The 20,720-nt window shown below is 42.6% G+C and overlaps 1 protein-coding gene across 2 annotated transcripts in view; it reads left to right on the top strand.

Moving 5' to 3' along the window:
- The window catches only part of LOC106580375 (tetratricopeptide repeat protein 28), a 330,699-nt gene continuing 309,979 nt past the window's right edge, over nt 1-20,720 (top strand). Inside the window, exons 1-2 of one of the 2 annotated variants that reach the window (XM_014161360.2) lie at nt 1-297; nt 2,760-3,059. In XM_014161360.2, the coding sequence (XP_014016835.1) occupies nt 268-297; nt 2,760-3,059 (330 nt within the window). In that variant the 5' untranslated portion in view covers nt 1-267. The remainder of the gene's footprint in view (nt 298-2,759; nt 3,060-20,720) is intronic. The other variant, XM_014161361.2, reaches the window with a different exon arrangement.

Raw genomic sequence — 20,720 nt, 5'->3', positions numbered from 1 at the left:
CAGAAATCCGCTATGGCAACAGGGGAAAAGGCAAGGGAAAAAAATAAAAAGCTTTTGACAACATGGCGCACTATTCTTGAGAAAAGTTTGTATAGAACTCCAAAAAATATTTCTGACGTGATATTTTTACAGTTTCTCGACTACCCGACAGCCTTCGGAAACAATTGGAAGACGTATTGAAGAATACATTGGCATTTTATTTAGTGACTTTTATCATGGGATCAGAGAAGCCTGCTGCAGAAGACAAGTAGCCTACAAACACACAGGATGGAGGAGCAAGCAACTTTTAAGGAAAAGGTACAGAGCACAAAAACTGCTAGAAAGTCACATGACTTACAAAGATATACCATATTGGTACATTTTGTTAGTGAATAGTTGTCAAATAGCTATCACATTTACTATTGCACTGTCGACTGAATATGGTGACTGCAAGAATGTTTCATGCTTAGGCTACAGATGAAATGAGTCGACAGTCAGTTTATAACCAAAAGGATGCAGGGTCAATGCCCACAATGGTCCGGAACAACATCCTGGATGACGCTATTAATGCTGCAAATCAGATTTCAAGACATTATGTAACTACAATGCAGGGAAACATTGTTACTAAGTTATTACAATGGTGAAAAGGTGCAGGGAAACATTGTTAAAAGTACTACTTTTTTACATAGCCTACATCATTTTAGTTTGATTTCTGCAGTTATTGTGAGTTGATTTAGAAGTCTTTGAAAAACTGAAACGCAGACAGTTTTAATAATAATAGATGTATATATTTACAGTATCCCAACACTGTGTAGCCACGCTGTATGTATATATTTCAATGATATTGCTATGTAAATACAGAGTCTTGGTGAACCATATGCATGTGGACCCTTGATTCTACCTGCAACATTTCATGGCTAAGGAATTGGCTAAGCACCTCAAAATTCAGTTAGATTTTTAGATTGATGCATTAACAATTCGTATTCCCTCCAGTTTTCATGCCCTCAGTTTGGTGCAGATCATGTTATTGTTGGCATGTGACATGTTTTCATTTTGGTCTGAAGGCATAAACTACCACACTGGTACTCTGGTGGAGGAGTCCGTCTTACTCACCATGAGTTAAATATCTGAATAGCTTTCGCTCACTGGTTACACAGCCCCTGCGGTTGTGCATGTGGTGGTCCACTAGTGGGAGTGTAGCCTGTATGTGTTCCTTCATTCTGTTCTGCAGTCCTTTGGGAATGACATGTTAGGGAGTTTTCTCCAGCTGGTCTATAGGGACCCTTAGTTGTCTAGGCTCTCATTATCTCAGCACTCTCTCCCTCACTCTCCACCCTTCCGGTCCAGTGCAGTGCCCACACAGATACCCCAGGATGTGTTGGGCCAGAGACCAGAACATACCCTAGTCTAGATCACAGAGGGGACTTTCAATCACACATCCATTAGCAAATTTAGATTGTGTTGAAAGTGGTTAGTAAGAATACAATGACGGCCAATGGTATATCAGCAGTATATTATTTTTTTATAACAAACAGGCAGAATTGTCTCCGATGATGATGGGTAAGTGTTTAAAATTGACTCTGCTTCCAGTGTTCAACCCCCTTTAGACACCCAGAGAAAAGCTTGCATGCACAAGCTCACAACACAAATGCAATGACAAACACATGCACTGAACAGCAACAAAACAGCCCCCAAACCACACTAGGCCCCAGTCTGTTATTTACCATTGGTTGATGTGCATTCTTAGGTCATAAACAGCTCTTACCAGTGGGTGGCTGCACCAGCTACTGTATGCACACTCCCACTTAGCCTAAATGTACCCCAATCCCATTATTTATCCTACTACAACATGCTTTCACTCCAGTTGTAACACTCAGCAGCAGCATTTAAACCAAACAGCACTAGGAGTGAAGGAGGACATTTAACAGAGGACAGTAGTTACCGTACAGGTTGTTCAGATCTGAGCTTCATGCATGTTTACTGCCCTAAGTGATGCTGTAATTATCGTGATTAACATTTTGAAGGATGCAGTGAGGAATGACAAAACCACACTTTCCACAATAGTGTGATGTTGATTGTTGTTCAGTTAAAACTTTCCACAATAGTGTGATGTTGAATGTAGTTCAGTCATAGCCAAAGTCTATCCTTCCTCTCCTATATTCCCCTTTCACTCTCTCACCCTCTGGAAGTAATTACCAGGCATGCTGACTGCTGCTCTGTCCTATCCCAGAATTCAGCTGGAGGAGGTGTGGTATGAATGAGGTATTGTGGAAGCGGCTCCATCAGATTGACAATCTAGAGAGTTTTTTCATTCAATAATGTACTTAACAAAGCATCTCTGGTCAGCTGACACAACATTTCCAAACCAGTCATTTTCTAATAAGACTTCCTAAATAGTTTTAAAGAAACAAAGCTGTATTTTTGGAATCTGCAATGGTACTGGAGTAATTCTAAGTCTTTAGTTGTTTTATTGTGAACTACTGCCTGAAGGTATTGTCTTTGTTTATTTCATGCTGAGTCAGGGGGTTCTGCTGGTCTGCCAACATGGCTTTTAAATTAGCTGAATCAATGATAGGACAAGCTCTCTCTTAGTGTTTAAATTAAACCCAAAGAATTTGTAAAAGCAGAAAACATTTCTCCTCTCCCTCTTTAAATTGTATTTAATGATTTCACTTTGCAATCCTTTTGACATGCCTTACTCTGAAACGTTATCATTTTCTTCTGATACAACAGTCTGCCTAATTATGGAACTTCTCCACCTCATTGCCCTCTATCTCCAGTTTTCGATCTTCGGCTCCCGGACAGTTGGCAGTGCAGCACGGCTTGTGGCTGAAGAGGAAGGGGGCCGATGTGGCCTCAGCAAGGCAGAGTTCATGGAGAGAGTTCAGCAGAGCAACGAGGCGTGCCAACGCGGTGACTTCCAGGCTGCCTTGTGTCTCTATGGCGACGCCCTGCGAGCCGACCCACATAACTGCATCCTCTACAGCAACCGCTCAGCAGCCTTTCACAAACTGGGACGCTACCAGGCTGCCCTGGACGACGCTGTCAAGGCCCGTCTACTCAACACCAAGTGGCCCAAGGTGAGTCTGTCTGAACCACCCACTGCATCTTAACCTCAAACATGGGACAAGAGGACATGTGAGAATAGAAACACAGCTAAATTCACTCCAAAACAGAACAGTGCATGGTTTTATATTACACATGTACTGTTTATGGGTTTTAAGATCTGCACACGAACTGAAGATTTATGGGAGACTAGTGCAAGTCTGAGTTACATGAATGGATGTCCACTTGGTATTAGGATCTATGTGCAATGGCTTGCTGAATAATTAATTTGATTTTCTCGTTTTGATTGTGCATAAGCGGAGTTGATCAATGTAATGTTGAGGAAGGTAAGGTAGAAGATTTGCTAGGTCTTATCTGTGGTATTGTCTGGGGCATGTGGTTTGACCTACCATAGATTTCACATTGCTCACCCACAGAGGCTGAGTATGGTGCCAATCCTCTCAGCACCCAACTTGTGTCTTGGCTGAATGATTAGGCAGAAAGAGCTGTATTTTAGCTGTGTGTTAGGTGTGTGTGTGTGTGTGTGCGTGTTTAAGTGTATACATTAATGTGTTTGGGTGTGTGTGTGTGTGTGTGTGTGTGATTGATTTTTAATGCTCATCTCAGCTCATCTGAAGTCACAGGTCACAGCTCACCTGACTGAGGTCAAGGGAAGTATTTGATTGATATCCAGGTAAGTCTATTTTTGTTTCACAAAGTAAACATTGATTTATCATATTGATTGTATCAATCAATTCTCCAACACATTCTCATGGCTCAAAAATGTTGATACATTGTTCTCGTCCGTAAACCTCTGAGTACTGATTTTTATTGAACAGAGTCCAGCAGCGTCAAAGCAATTTCCGCGGTGGGAGTTGATGACAAGGGTGGGAATGGTATGGAAGAGGCGAAGGAACATTGTGGTGGCTCTGTTTGATGTCAGATAAATCACAATACATCACTGCATCTAAATAAACAGTGTGAAATAACTATTCAGACAGAGAACAGGCCTGCAAGCTGCACTCGAAAACCATCGCCAAAATCTCTCCCCTCTCTCTTTTTGATAGGCCAGCACAATGACCTCTTTGTGGTCTCTGATTGGGGGATGGTTAATCCAGAGCCAGATTATTGCACACAGTCTAGCCTATTACACACAATGGTATATCTGATGCTTTGGTTAGCTTCTGCTTGCACTACAACACTGTGGCTTCTGTCTTGTCCCAGATCTGATTGTCAAGGCTCAGTCTTTTTGGTCAGGTGTGAGCCACTCAAGCAGTGGTTGAATTGTTATCCTCTGCCTGATCACCACTAGGAGACAGTCTTGTCACATATTCTTCAGAGCCATTGTACAGTACAAGGCTCTGAGATTCTTCTCAGTCAGGCTACATGGGAACTGTAGCAATTTCACCATAGTGCTCTAATTAATGAGGAAATAGACATTACATTAATTAAATACAAAATACATTTATTCTATGTTATCTTGCCAATTGCTGAGAAAAACCTGTAATGACTCCCTCCTATCTTTACAAGTCTAGTTATGGATGATTGAGTAGTGATGGTACATTTTTAATTCTATAATGATTGCATAAAGAAAGATCAAGGTTAATGTTCCTCTGGTCTGGTACAGACAAAGAAAATAAAGAAAAAATATATAACTCAGCCTTATTCTTCAGCAGTGAGTTGTATGAAATACTGGCTTGCCTAGGTCTATTTGTTACACATGTGGTAATAATCAATTATGAACATTGCTGGTCTCAAATTGGTATATATGCTTGAGTGGAATGACATAGAGCTGATCATGGCCTAATGAAGTAATCAATAAGTAATGCACCTTTTCTTAACCTCTGTTACCAACCAGTCTAGAAGACCTAAATGCATTGTGACTATTATAATGGCAGTCCTTCTCACACTCCTCACACGCTTGCCATTGGCTTTAGGGAGCGAGGGGAGAGGGGGTTTGGTTTACACAGGCATAAGATCAATCAGTAAAGGCTGTGTGTTTGATGAGGGAGGGGGGATTAAATCACAGGAGCGTGCTGGCATTTAGATCCTGTGTGAGTACATGTTTATCATCCATCATCCCTCACCATGGCTGCACCTCTGGATGGGCCCGTCAGGTTGTGACAGGCTCGGCTGCACCCACCCCACCGCCGCACGCACCGCTGATCAGCCCGGCTTCTGGAAGCCCATAGCCAGACAGCACTCCGATCTGCTCAGAGAGGAAGCCCTGTCTAACCCGTCAGTTTTATCCCGCTGTTGTAAAGCGCCAGAGCTTTTTCTTTCTTTCTCTCTGAAAGAAAAGAGAAAATATGTGGCTTAATGACCTGAGACAGCTTTAGGCCCTCTGTCCTTCACCCTCCCACAGAATGCAAAGAGGCTGAAAATAGAACAAAATGAGGTGTCATTCAGTAGACAAGTGGCATAAATGTATGCGTGTGTGTGTGTGTGTGTCTGTTTGAGTGAGAAAGAGAAACCATTTGAATGAATGTGTGTTAGTGTGACTCCATTTTTGCCTCCCCAGGCTTCATTCTTTGCAAATGGAATGCTGTCACACTCTTGAACCCCCATCTACACTTTAAGATTAAATACTGTGTGTGTGTGTGTGTGTGTGTGTGTGTGTGTGTGTGTGTGTGTGTGTGTGTGTGTGTGTGTGTGTGTGTGTGTGTGTGTGTGTGTGTGTGTGTGTGTGTGTGTGTGTGTCCTATGAAAGGTAGAAACCGCACAGCTGTAGTTGTGAGTTAGTACTTTGTGACCCGTTGCTCATGCACTGTTGTTGTCAGAGCACTGTAGGAGTGTCAGAGTGTCTTTACAGCTGGCATGCTGCCCACAGCCACAACTCCTCTCCATCTGGTCCTTCACAGACAACACTGCTGCTTCAGTGACACGTTAAACAAACAGCAGCCCTCTGCAGCATCACTCCTCCACTCCCTGTCTCAGGCTGTCTGCTCTACTGAGGACTGACAGACAGGACTGACAGACAGGACTGACAGACAGGACTGACAGACAGGACTGAAAGCTCAAAGGGAAGCGGAGGTAGAGTGGCAGTGCTCTGTGTCAAGGGGACCCAACTCCATCTTCTGCATCATTATGCGGTATGATCTGCCCATCGACGGTCTTCAATCTCCTCCAACCTAAATGGCTTGGATTCACAATGACAACACACCATCTTGTCAGTTGGAAGGAGAACATTTGATTGGTACTTGTGCTTAAGTTGAGGTTTATGGTATTGGCGTACATAAACCCGATCATACTGTATATGCACGCGCACTTGGAAGTGCGCATGCACATAGACATTTATCTGTATCCCTGTGGAAGATGTATAGGGTGAGCTGAGACAATGAGCCAGTGTTTGCGTTGGTAAAGGTCAGTGTGTGGGGACAGAGTGGAGGGCTATGAGGACTGTGATGGGGGACTTTAATTACAGCAGCACATCAGTAATTATACAGTATGAGGAGTAGCCACTGTCACCATGCTGTCACCCTGCGTTTTTGTTCAACACCGTTGGGTGATGACACCGCCTGTTGATGCTACAAGGAATATGAAGGGATGCCTCACCCCTCGCAACGCCGCTCTGCTTTTCATGTGAAAGAGAATTCGCCAGTGCAGGGTATAATCCAGCCCTTCTGACATGACAGTCTGTTAAACCAGTACTCATCTGATCTCAGTGTGTGTGAAGAATAAAGCAATTGACTTTAGATGTCACCGGGATAATTCTTAAACATCTTGCTCCCACTTATTTCTTCTCACTTTCATTCTCCCAGACTGAAATATTTATTTCACTCACAGGGGTTACCGGTCCCAGAATTTTCACACACAGTTCTGTAGCTGTGGGACAGAGAGCTGCAGTAGTTATGCATACCTTAACACACTGGGTAGGGTTTTGGTGTATCTGTATAGTAGTAGACAAGACTGTGACGGTCATAGAATTGTGGTAACCAATAGCAAAAAAATATTTTGAGTGAACATTCTACATTACCATGAAAATGATGAAATCACAATACCAAGCAGCCACTGCGAGTGTACCCATGAGTTTACAGTTTACCCTTCACTAGCCCCGCCCCCCTTGGGTACTGTTGCAACCTCAGACAACATTGTCCCGGGAAGCCCAATTCCCCATTCAACCATTGGCAAAATCCCCTCACAATGATTTGAAACTGTGTTTCTAATATACAATGACATTTAACACAGACTACCCTTTGCTAATTAGAAAACTATTTTGTATGTTGTGGTGGACTGTCATTTCAATTGCTTCATGGGAACCTGATAAAACTATGTTTGTAGTGTAGCTAGCCACTGAATGGCTCCGAATTCACTGTCAGAATGCAGTCAAAGAAAGCTATAACCACTTTGGAGCAAACTAGTGCTCTCAACTCATATCCTGATGTCGACAGCAAATGGGAGTTGTGTTCATAACATTGCTAACTTAGCTATCTAACATACATTTAGAAAAAACAAGTTTTATGAAGTGGCTAGCTAGCTTTAGCAATGTTTGGTGGTCAATGATACTTAGAGTTAACTAGCTGAGGAACGCTGAACCCTGTTCTCTTATATCGAGGCGGAGTTGAGTATTGATAACTGGTTGTGTGATTTGCTAGCAACAACATTGTGTCACCATCAGTCGATACTTGTAAAAATTTCAATTCTAAAAATGCTTACCTGTACAGGTCTATGTTTTTCCCGTACAACTGCGGTCCTTCCGTGGGTGGGGTGCTTAAATTCATACTTTTAATAAAAACCTTTATCGAACACAACCACAAACTTTTTTTAAATTTGTTTTGTTAAACTGGAGACGTAGCGGCCTTGACATACTGCGCAAGCTGAGATTCAATTGGCATAAGCTCATTTGTGCTGAGTTGAGCAACACAAATTAGGAAAAAGTCAGTGGTTGAATTTGATCAAAGTTTTAATGAAAAACCTGCGGAAGGACCACAGTTGTACAGGACAAACATAGGTACATTTAAGCCAGTGGAGGCTGCTGACGGCTCATAATAATTTTTTTCTTTCCCTCTTTGAATGAATACAACGTTGTCCGGTTGGAATATTATCGCTATTTTACGAGAAAAATAGCATAAAAATTGATTTTAACCTCCCTGGGCAAGGTGGGACGCAAATGTCCCACCTAGTCAACAGCCAGTGGAATCGCGTGGCGCGAAATACAAATACCTCAAAAATGCTATAACTTCAATTTCTCAAACATATGACTATTTTACACCATTTGAAAGATAAGACTCTCGTTAATCCAACCACATTGTCCGATTTCATTAGATTATGTCAGGAGAGTACCCAGCCAAAAATAATCACACAGCCATTTTCAAAGCAAGCATATATGTCACAAAAACCCAAACCACAGCTAAATGCAGCACTAACCTTTGATAATCTTCATCAGATGACACTCCTAGTGTAACCGATGTGAAATGGCTAGTTAGTTAGCGGTGGTGCGCGCTAATAGCGTTTCAATCGGTGACGTCACTCGCTCTGAGACTTGAAGTAGGGTTGCCCCTTGCGTTGCAAGGGCCGCGGCTTTTGTGGCGCGATGGGTAACGATGCTTCGTGGGGTGTCAGTTGTTGATGTGTGCAAGGGTCCCTGGTTCGAGCCCGGGTTGAGGCGAAGAGAGGGACGGAACCTACACTGTTACATTGATGCTGTTGACCCGGATCATTGGTTGCTGCGGAAAAGGAGGAGGTCAAAGGGGGGGTGAGTGTAACCGATGTGAAATGACTAGTTAGTTAGCGGTGGTGCGCGCTAATAGCGTTTCAATCGGTGACGTCACTCGCTCTGAGACTTGAAGTAGGGTTGCCCCTTGCGTTGCAAGGGCCGCGGCTTTTGTGGCGCGATGGGTAACGATGCTTCGTGGGGTGTCAGTTGTTGATGTGTGCAAGGGTCCCTGGTTCGAGCCCGGGTTGGGGCGAAGAGAGGGACGGAACTTACACTGTTACACTAGAACATTATGTTATGCAATACATGCATGTTTTGTTCAATCAAGTTCATATTTATATCAAAAACCAGCTTTTTACTTTAGCATGTGATGTTCAGAACTAGCATACCCACCGAAAACTTCCGGTGAATTTACGAAATTACTCATCATTAATCTTGACAAAATACATAACAATTATTTTAAGAATTATAGATACAGAACTCCTTTATTGCATCCGCTATGTCAGATTTTAAAATAGCTTTTCGGCGAAAGCACATTTTGCAATATTCTGAGTACATAGCTCAGCCATCACAGGCTAGCTATTCAGACACCCGCCAACGTCGGGGCAACCTAAACTCAGAATTACTATTAGAAAAATTGGATTACCTTTGCTGTTCTTCGTCACAATGCACTCCCAGGACTTCTACTTCAACAACAAATGTTGTTATGGTTCCAAATAATCCATAGTTATATCCAAATACCTCCGTTTTGTTCGTGCGTTCAGGTCACTATCCAAAGGGTTACGCGCGAGCGCATTTCGTGACAAAAAAAATCCAAATATTCCTTTACCGTACTTAGAAGCATGTCAAACGCTGTTTAACCTGTTGGGGCTAGGGGGCAGTATTTGCACGGCCGGATAAAAAACGTACCCGATTTAAACTGGTTACTACTCTTGCCCAGAAACGAGAATATGCATATAATTAGTAGAATTGGGTAGAAAACACTCTAAAGTTTATAAAACTGTTTGAATGGTGTCTGTGAGTATAACAGAACTCATATGGCAGGCAAAAACCTGAGAAGACTCCATGCAGGAAGTGGCCTGTCTGACAATTTGTAGTCCTTCTGTTGCATCTCGATCGAAATTACAGCATCTGAGCTGTTACGTGACACTTTCTAAGGCTTCCATTGGCTCTCTAAAGCCTTCAGAAAGCGGATTGACGCATCTCCTGTCCCTGGGCAGATAACAGGAGCAGAGTTTGTCAGCGGTCTGCCTGGGGACAGAGAGACTGGAGATGCGCGTTCACGAGACCTCGCCATTTTTTTCTTTCCCTCTTTGAATGAATACAACGTTGTCCGGTTGGAATATTATCGCTATTTTACGAGAAAAATAGCATAAAAATTGATTTTAACCTCCCTGGGCAAGGTGGGACGCAAATGTCCCACCTAGTCAACAGCCAGTGGAATCGCGTGGCGCGAAATACAAATACCTAAAAAATGCTATAACTTCAATTTCTCAAACATATGACTATTTTACACCATTTTAAAAGACGAGACTCTCGTTAATCTAACCACATTGTCCGATTTCAAAAAGGCTTTATAGCGAAAGCAAAACATTAGATTATGTCAGGAGAGTACCCTGCCAAAAATAATCACACAGCCATTTTCAAAGCAAGCATATATGTCACAAAAACCAAAACCACAGCTAAATGCAGCACTAACCTTTGATGATCTTCATCAGATGACACTCCTAGGACATTATGTTATACAATACATGCATGTTTTGTTCAATCAAGTTCATATTTATATCAAAAACCAGCTTTTTACATTAGCATGTGATGTTCAGAACTAGCATACCCACCGTAAACTTCTGGTGAATTTACAAAATTACTCACGATTAACGTTCACAAAATACATAACAATTATTTTAAGAATTATAGATACAGAACTCCTTTATGCAATCGTAGTGTCAGATTTTAAAATAGCTTTTCGGCGAAAGCACATTTTGCAATATTCTGAGTACATAGCCCGGCCATCACGGCTAGCTAATTTGACACCCACCAAGTTTGGCCCTCACCAAACTTAGATTTACTATAAGAAAAATTGGATTACCTTTGCTGTTCTTCGTCAGAATGCACTCCCAGGACTTCTACTTCAACAACAAATGTTGTTTTGGTTCCAAATAATCCATAGTTATATTCAAATACCTCCGTGTTGTTCGTGCGTTCAGGTCAGTATCCGAAGGGTGCATTTCGTGCTAAAAAAATTCAAAATATTCCATTAACGTACTTCGAAGCATGTCAAACGCTGTTTAAAATCAATTTTTATGCGATTTTACTCGTAAAATAGCGATAATATTCCAACCGGGCGACGTTGTATTCATTCAGAGGCTGAAAAAAAAAAAAATTAGAATTCACATGAACGCGCATCTCCAATGTCACTGTTCCCAGCCTGACCACTCACAAAATCTCCTGCTGTTTTTCGCCCAGAGACAGGAGAGACGTCATTCCACTTTCTGGCGCCTTCTGAGAGCCAATGGAAGCCTTAGAAAATGTCACGTTACAGCAGAGATGCTGTATTTTTGATAGAGATGCCACAGAAGGAGAACAAATTGTCAGACAGGGCACTTCCTGTATGGAATCTTCTCAGGTTGCCAGATGAGTTCTGTTATACTCACAGACACCATTCAAACAGTTTTAGAAACTTTAGAGTGTTTTCTATCAAAATCTACTAATAATATGCATATTCTCGTTTCTGGGCAAGAGTAGTAACCAGTTTAAATCGGGTACATTTTTTATCCGGCCGTGCAAATACTGCCCCCTAGCCCAGACAGGTTAACTGACTTCCATGTCATCGACACCCAGGAAGCAGTTGTTGTTGGTGATTAACTGCTTTGCTCGAGGGGACAGATTTTTCCACATTTTCTGCTCAGAGATTCAAACCAGAGACCTTTCGGTTACTGGCACAATGCTCAAGAGAACGGAGTTGAACGTTCCTCAGCTAAGAGCTAGCTAACCAGCTGAGCTAGCAAACAATGTATCAAAAGTATAATTTCGGGATTCGAAAAATACTCCATTAACAGGCTCTGTATTTCAAGAATCACAGTAGCAAGTTCTCCTGGTGCACTGTTAAATTATTTATCAATTTGTGCCATATCCCCCATTTTCTTGGATGGGATTTAAACGTGAGCTTGTCTGAGGTGTTGGACTTGACGACGGTTACTATCCATTGGAGCACTGTGATTGGTTGCCCAAGATTCTAGGGTGGGACTTAGCGAAGAGTCAATTGCCAGGGTTAGAGGTTCCAAGCCTGTTCTATTCATTCTATTTCAATGTGTGCTGCTGTTGCATTGTGGGAGGCGTTGCCTAGGCAACCGAAGACTTGTTTGCTCCTTCCAACAAGGAGCAACAAAGTTTCATCACTTTGTTAAGAGTCCATGTTATGGCAGAAACAGACTCAACCACACCCATCTTGCCTTTAGTCAGCTGTTCGTTCCACATTCATTTTTGACAGTTATTTTATTTTTGTAACTGTATTCATCCATAGCCGTCGGTTACGCGATTATACTGTAATTGTGCCAGCCCTATTGTAGTTCTAGTGTGGATGCGTTCGCTTTGGGGAATTTTTTGGAAATTACTTGGAAGCACTGTCTGTTTCTCTAGGATTGTGAACAGTGGTTTGTTTGTTGGTATCCTCCTGCACCTCTTCTGAGCATCCTGTTGTAGTTCGAGTAACTGGATGTTTTCCTGTAGAGGGAAAAAAACATATTGGTGCTTAGGCAAAATCTATATTTGTAATTATTTTACGTTGAGTAAATGTGGAAAAAAAAGGGGAACCATTCAATCCACTGTGTGCTCTGGATAAGAGAAGTCCCAGCCAGACCATGACATCATTTCCCTCCTTTGCCCCAGTGCAGGCCTGGATTTCCTGTAGCAGTGCCAGGGCAAAGAGTTAAAACAAGGTCTCCCCCCTCCTTCTCCTATTGCTCAACATCTCTCCCCGCCTCACCTCTCCCTCCACCATTTCTCGGTACCGCCCCCCACTCCTCCTCCGCTACACACTGCTTTTTTCCACCCCTGCCCAAAGCCCGGCATGGAGAGAGAGAGGAGTCATGAACCACTAATAAGGGGGTTCCTGTTTGGCTGTGCCGAGGCGAGGGTTGAACTAATGAACAATCAAATGAATGGCATGTAATTACAGGTCAGAGAAAGCAGGACCGACAGAGGGTCGGCGCTAGTGGGCACAAACCTAGAATTATCTGTCTGGAAAAAGTGGACCAGCTTAGTGCTGCTCTTTGCTGTGGAGGGCCATGTGTGGCTATAGGACTCTATACATTGAGCAGAATGAAGTTGAGCAGAATATGAATGTTTATGTTGGGTGAGATGAAGCTCTAACCACACACTAAGTCTGCTATTTCAATTCTGTACTGCAGTACTGCATGTTTTCTGTGTTTGTGTTTTATCAGTATGTCTGTCTGCATGCCCTTCTGTCTGAAAGTCCCTATCTCATCACCTCTCCTTCCCCTGTTCCTCTGCGCCACTTCCCTGTCTGTCTGGTTTTGTCTTCACTGACCAGACTAGTTACATCACCTTTTGACAAAGGCGAGTGAATTGGAAAATTGGACATGGTTGATGTATGAATGAAATAAATCACAAGTGTTTGACTCCACGGGGGCTTTCTGACGCTCACGACTTTCCAGAGTGGAAGGGTTTTGTTTCAGATGATGTCATGTGATTTGACGTAGTATGTGTGATGACCTTTCAGCCACCCCACAGCTGTCTGAGACTGGACTGTCCAGAGGGGACGGATGAGTCAGAGCAGGGAGTTGATGTCATCCTGAGGAGAATCTGTTTAGTCCTATGGCAGAGAAGAGCTTATGAGTAGATTGATCTCCTGTCACTTAAAAAGGAGCTTAGGGTTTTTCAAGAATCAACTGATATCAGGTGGGGCTTTACCTTTTCATTTCAGAGAGCATTCTCAGTCCTTCACATACAGCTATTCTGTAGGTTAAGAAGCTATGAAACATTGTAAGACTACACAAAAATGGACAAAATATGACAAACGAGAGAACAATGCATTCAGTGCAGGAAACAATATATTTTTGTTGGCTACTATTTGACCAGAAATGTTGAAATCCAAGAGAAATGCTGCTAATTGCAGTGCAGTGTTTGTGGCATAATGGCCTGCCTCTGATAGTGGAACAACAGGAAGGAACCTGTTCCCAGTCCTTCTAGCTCCCTGGATCCTTCTCATGCTCCTTTTTCTTGCCGTGTTGGCCCTTCCTCTCAGGCAGATCCAGCGCCAGGATAAAGTGACTATGGGGGTAGTTGAAATCGGCGAGGGGGAAACATTTTGGGGGGTTCTTGCATTGGAATTATATTGAATTCTGCTTATATTATCACACTACACCACAGTAAACATAATGTTCAAATGCCGAAACTCCCAGATCATTGAGTGCTTTTGAAATCTGTAGCCTCTCTGCTGCGCTGTATCAGCACAATGGACAGCACCCTACAGCTAGGCTGTTTTGGTAATGAATATAGGCAACAAGCTAGATAGGCTGTCTGCAATAGGGTAATTGCCTTATGTGAATTCAATGCAGCCGTACACACAGCTGTCTTACCAAAATAATGCAAACTAAATGCTGAAAGTAGTAGCCTAGTTATTCATGCATGCAAACAAACATACTGAATAGCAGTTGGTCTTAGAATACCGACACAGCTGTGAATGCGAATGAATGTGAACAGAACAAAACAGTGGTACCAAGTAGGCCTAGTAAACTAAATATCAGATCGATAAAGGCATGACAATCTATATTGAGGCTAGTTACATTAACAGTAAACAAACACTAAACGAAAGGCGAATGGAGATCCAAATAACCAAAACATAGCCTACTACAGTGAGATGCAGCCATGAACAGCTGTCTTGCCAAATAAATAGGCCTATACACGCCCACTTCAAACATGAAAAATCATGCCGCTCGCTCATGAGTTCAGCAACACGTTGTGATATAGCACAATTCCCTTCTGTGGAACAAATTCGACCTACGTAATCAATTAAGCAACGCCAGCCTACCATAAACACGTTTCCAATACATATTATCACGTTTTAGGGAATAACCAGATGTAGACAGCGTTGAAGTAACAAAAGTGTATTACTAGAACGGGGCAGGCAAAACGACAGGTCAAGGGCAGGCAGCGGTCAGTAATCCAGATCAGAGTCAAAAGGTACAGAACGGCAGGCAGGCTCAGGGTCAGGGCAGGTAGAATGGTCAAAACCGGGAAACAGGAACTATAGAAAAGACAGGAGCAAGGGGAAAATAGCTGGTAGGCTTGACAGACAAAGCAAACTGGCAACAGACAAACAGAGAACACAGGTATAAATACACTGGGGATAATGGGGAAGATGGGGGACACCTGGAGGGGGGTGGAGACAAGCACAAAGACAGGTGAAACAGATCAGGGTGTGACACATATAGTTCCATTTACAGCAACGAAAACCAATAGGCTACCAAAAAAACTATAGGCCTAATAGAATGTAGCCCATCTATTTCTATTTTTTTGTAAGATCCCCCTCAAATGCCAGTTGGATTAGATGAGCTTTCCTCAGTGCAGTAAGCTTGGTCAGCATAGTGGAGAGAGGCCCAGACAATCATTGCAGGAAATCAAGTGGGGTCCCTTTGTCTTCATTGAAGCCAGAGTGGATGATTTCAGTCTGCAAAAACGGGCCAGCGACACTAAACTCAGCTTCCACCAAATCTGCTTAGATCCAGCAATGGTTTCATATTTTTCACATCTAGAAAGTCATGGCTCTCTAGGTCAAGGGCACACAGTGCTTCCACCAGTTGGCTCTTACGTTCGCTGAATCATTCTTACATTTGACAAATGACAGCATCCAACGTGCTGAAGAACAGTATTTTATACTTAGCCTCTTGGGTGAAGGCCTTGTCCGCATTAGCATTGCACCCAACACAGAACTTTTGACATGGGAAACAAAATGCAGCATCTGCAGTAACTGAGTATTCCAGCCACTCTCCTATAAACCAGTTGCTATTAAATGAATGTTTTTGGGCAGAAAACCTGCGGCTTGGGTAGGATTCTAGGCTAACCTGTGCTGTCTCCTCTGTTCCAAGATCATCAGGAACAGTCGGAGGTGGGGACGGCTGTTGAGCCATTATCCTGGCAGGGCTTGTGGAGCTAGCTAGGCAGGTTTGATGCTGCTGCTGCTGCTCATCGCTCTCCTTCTTTGTTTGGGTACTTTGGCGAAGCCAATTTCTGATATCCATCGTGACAGATTAGCTGGTTCGAGCTAGCTAAATAGGCTAAGGCTAATAACACTAACACTTTTTACAGATAGCTAGCTAAGAGTGAAGCAGCTTCAGCGGTAGGCTAAACTTGACAATGCCCTTATAAATCAAATTCAAATATTATAGGCAGAGGCGAATCACATTATTCACTTAGCGTTTTTTCTCACTTTTTATGGAAACCCAAAAGAGTCATACATGCCTAACCGCAAAGTGGCTTTCCATAGACACCCTACTCACAGCACGGTGCGCCCTGTCCATTGTGCTGACACAGCGCCATGGAGATACAGATTTTTTGGCCCCCAACCTGTCACACAATGATTTTAACTTTTTTGCTATTTTTATATAGGCACATAAAACTAAAACTGAGGGAGCTAAAGTTTGAACTGAGAAGGCTAAGCCCCCTTTAGCCCCCTTGTTGAGCCAGGTCTGGCCTCAGGGAGCTCAGGGAAGCCCCTAAACCTGGATGTCTAGAATTAGCACAACCTCTCTCTCCATGCTGTAGGGAGGGATGGAGGGCTCCCACAGGGGAACCAGTGTAGAGCTCTAGGCTATACAGAGAGATGTACATTAGCATATGTGACCGACCGGCTTGATTCGGTCTTAAGTATAAAAATTTGAAATTGTGTTTTTTACATTGGATAAAAGTAGAGACTCAGAGCTAGAAAATGGTATATCATACACTACAGTTGAGGAACAATTGGAAAGTAATTCTGCTTTGAAAGTTGATAAACTTGCATCCTCACTTTTCAGAAAATGGCCTTTGAATGTTTTGGTAATTACTGGAGAGCTCTTCTTTGTCTACACATTTCAGCATTGTTCACACCCTCTTAAGCTTTAGCCCCACCTATCTCTTTAACGGTTGATCCGAGAATTTTGTCCTAACAACAGCAGTCAAGCACCCAAGCTAACTGGCTAATGTTGGCTAGCTTGCTAGCTACTTCCAGACAAATGAGAGAACAGCTCACTGACCATTTTACTTGCCCTAACAGAGCTGGTTAGGCTGTTTTTATGTTATCCAGAGCATTGGGGACTGCAACTGTGTTGCTGGCAACAATTTACGCCATTTTGCCAACGTTTACTGCCATATTCAACGGGTGTTGAGCGTTCGTAAATTTGTCTGTCATTTTGTAGTAGATAGCCGGAGCGAATTTACCAGCTATGTCTATCAACAGTTGTTGTAGTGACATTCTATTGAAATTAGAGATGCACGATATATCGGTAAGCATATCGTAATCGGACGATATTATCTAAAAATGCCAACATCGGTATCGGCCCGATGTCTAGTTTAACGCTGATGTGCGAAACCAATGTCAAAGCTGATGTGCATACCTATATAACGTAGGTAGATGATGTAATGATGCCATGAAAAATATAGTGCTACACGTGCAACACAGCATTCCTAACCTAGCCCACAATGTCTGCTGTGTGGATCGAGGAGTCAACAAGTCGAGCAGTCATTTAAAAGAGTAAGAACATTTCAGCGAGACAACTCAAAGGCAAAATTCATTAAGGCCAAGATAATTGAATTCATTGCCTTTGCCAATCAACCGTTCTCTGTCGTGGATGTTGTTGGCTTTCGCCGACTGGTTGTGCACCTCGAGCCCTGGTACACACTACCAAGGAGGCGCTATTTTTCAGATGTTGCCCTACTGGAGTTACACAGTATTGTTTAAATGCACATCCATGAGCTACTTGCTATGGGCATCACTGCTATTATCTTCACGACTGACATTTGGACCAGTGATGTCAGCCCCATGAGCATGCTGAGTCTGACATCACACTGGGTCGACGAGGATTTCGTACTGAGGAAAGCCGTATTGCATGCTCAAGAACGTGCTGGTTCTCATACCGCTGCTGCCATTTCAATGGCGTTTGAGAACATGTTTGAAACATGGAAACATGAACACACTCCTAGCGCCATTCAAACAACTAATAAGCTCATCAACTGCGTCTGCAGCAGACGTGATACCCTCTGTCATGGCATTGATACGCCTGCTCAACAAAACTGCCGACAGACCGTGGGGTTAAAACTTGCAAAAGTACTCTAATAGAGACTGTGAACAAGCGATTCGGTGGCATTCTCTCTGAGCCTCTTTACCGTGTCACCACCATGCGCGATGCTAGGTACAAGGACTGCTACTTCGATGCAGACAAGATACAGGGTTTACGTGAAATGTTACAGACACAGCTGGACAAGATGGAAACGGACACAGTGACAGTGCGCACCGAGGAAGAGAGGCCACAGACCCACAGAGCTGAAACTTAAACTGCTTGACATGTATGATGAAATCCTGGTTGAGAATGAAACGACTGAACAAGTGACCAATGAAACAACACAGCAAGTAAATGAAAGAAATAGGTTTTGATTATGTTTTACTGGTAATGGGGACAGACGTAAATGCCAACAAAATAACTTTTTGGTCTGTGTGTGTGTGTGTGTGTGTGTGTGTGTGTGTGTGTGTGTGTGTGTGTGTGTGTGTGTGTGTGTGTGTGTGTGTGTGTTTCAACTGTGTAACTGTACTGGAATGCTTAAAAGGCCACTCAAAGTTTAAATATTGGTTATCGGTATCGGGTTTTTTGGCAAGGAAAATATCGGATATTGGTATCGGACAAAAATGTCATATCGGTGCATCCTTAATTGAAATGGTTACTTACATAGTGGAGTCTTTTGTTAAGACATATAATCCCAACTCATGACGTTACTACCCTGCATGAATCTGCAGGTAGCTAACCAACCAGGTTGAATGTTAGCTAGCTAACATTAGGCTATTACTAGCAAATCAAATGGCTCTGAGATACAAATAATATTACTACACAGATCATACACTCAACGTTAGCTCGCTGACCCAACAACTGCAATCAAGCACCCAAGCTAACAGGCTAAATTTGGCTAGCTTGCTAGCTACTTCCAGACACAAATGACAGAACAGCTCACAGACCATTTTACTCGCCCTATTGAAATGGATACTTGCGTAGTGGAGTCTTTTGTTAAGACATGTAGCTAGCTAAACAATGAACCATAATCCCAACTCATGACGTTACTACCCTTCAATAATCTGCAGGTATCTAACCAACCAGGTTCAATGTTAGCTCTGTCAGGTTTGTAGGCCTCCTTGCTCGCACACGCTTTTTCAATTCTGCCCACAAGTTTTCTATAGGATTGAGGTCAGGGCTTTGTGATGGCCACTCCAATACCTTGACTTTGTTGTCTTTAAGCCATTTTGCCACAACTTTGGAAGTATGCTTCGGGTCATTGTCCATTTGGAAGATCCATTTGCGACCAAGCTTTAACTTCCTGACTGATGTCTTGTGATGTTGCTTCAATATATCCACATAATTTTCCCCCCTCATGATGCCATCTATTTTGTGAAGTACACCAGTCCCTCCTGCAGCAAAGCACCCCCACAACATGATGCTGCCACCCCCGTGCTTCACGGTTAGGATGGTGTTCTTCGGCTTGCAAGCCTCCCCCCTTTTCCTCCAAACAAAATGGTCATTATGGCCAAACAGTTCGATTTTTGTTTCATCAGACCAGAGGACATTTCCCCAAAAAGTACGATCTTTGTCCCCATGTGCAGTTGCAAACCTTAGTCTGGGTTTTTTATGGTGGTTTTGGAGCATTGGCTTCTTCCTTGCTGAGCGGCCTTTCAGGTTATGTCGATATAGGACTCGTTTTTACTGTGGATGTAGATACTTTTGTACCTGTTTCCTCCAGCATCTTCACAAGGTCCTTTGCTGTTGTTCTGGGACTGATTTGCACTTTTCGCTCCAAAGTATGTTCATCACTATGAGACAGAACGCATCTCCTTCCTGAGCGGTATGACAGCTGCGTTGTCCCATGGTGTTTATACTTGCGTACTGTTGTTTGTACAGATGAACGTGGTACCTTCAGGCGTTTGGAAATTACTCCCAAGGATGAACCAGACTTGTGGAGGTCTACAATTTGTTTTGAGGTCTTGGCTGATTTATTTAGATTTTCCCATGATGTCAAGCAAAGAGGCACTGAGTTTGAAGGTAGGCCTTGAAATACATCCACAGGTACACCTCCAATTGACTCAAATTATGTAAATTAGCCTATCAGAAGCATCTAAAGCCATGACATCATTTTCTGGAATTTTGCAAGCTGTTTAAAGGCACAGTCAACTTAGTGTATGTAAACTTCTGACCCACTGGAATGTGATACAGTGAATTATAAGTGAAATAATCTGTCTGTAAACAGTTGTTGGAAAAATTACTTGTGTCATCCACAAAGTAGATGTCCTAACCGACCTGCCAAAACTATAGTTTGTTAACAAGAAATGTGTGGAGTGGTTGAAAAACGAGTTTTAATGACTCCGACCTAAGTGTATGTAAACTTCCGACTTCAACTGTAAATTAATTTACCACAATTAATTTCAAAATAGTAAATTAGCAAAAATAGATACGATTCTGCAACCATGGAGATGTAAATACTTGTCTATTTATGGAAAAATCACATTGATTTACTCTTTGGTCCTATCACAGTTTACTTACTTACTAATGGCACTGCCTACTCCAGATGACTCATTTTTTAAATCATATGAGCAAAGAATGCTAAATGCTAAGCCAGACAAAATTAAACGTGCCTATTTATATAATGAATATGAGTTTGGGGGGCTGAAATTATTCAATATTAAAGCTTTAAACCTCTCACTAAAAGCTTCTCTCATACATAAATTATACTTAAACTCAAAATGGTTCTCCAGTATATTATTAAGAAAGGCTCCTCCTTTGTTCAA

Source organism: Salmo salar, chromosome ssa20, assembly GCF_905237065.1.
Source record: "Salmo salar chromosome ssa20, Ssal_v3.1, whole genome shotgun sequence".
Lineage (NCBI taxonomy): Eukaryota > Metazoa > Chordata > Actinopteri > Salmoniformes > Salmonidae > Salmo > Salmo salar.
Note: the sequence above shows the minus strand (reverse complement) of the source record. Positions and strands in the feature narration are given on the sequence as shown.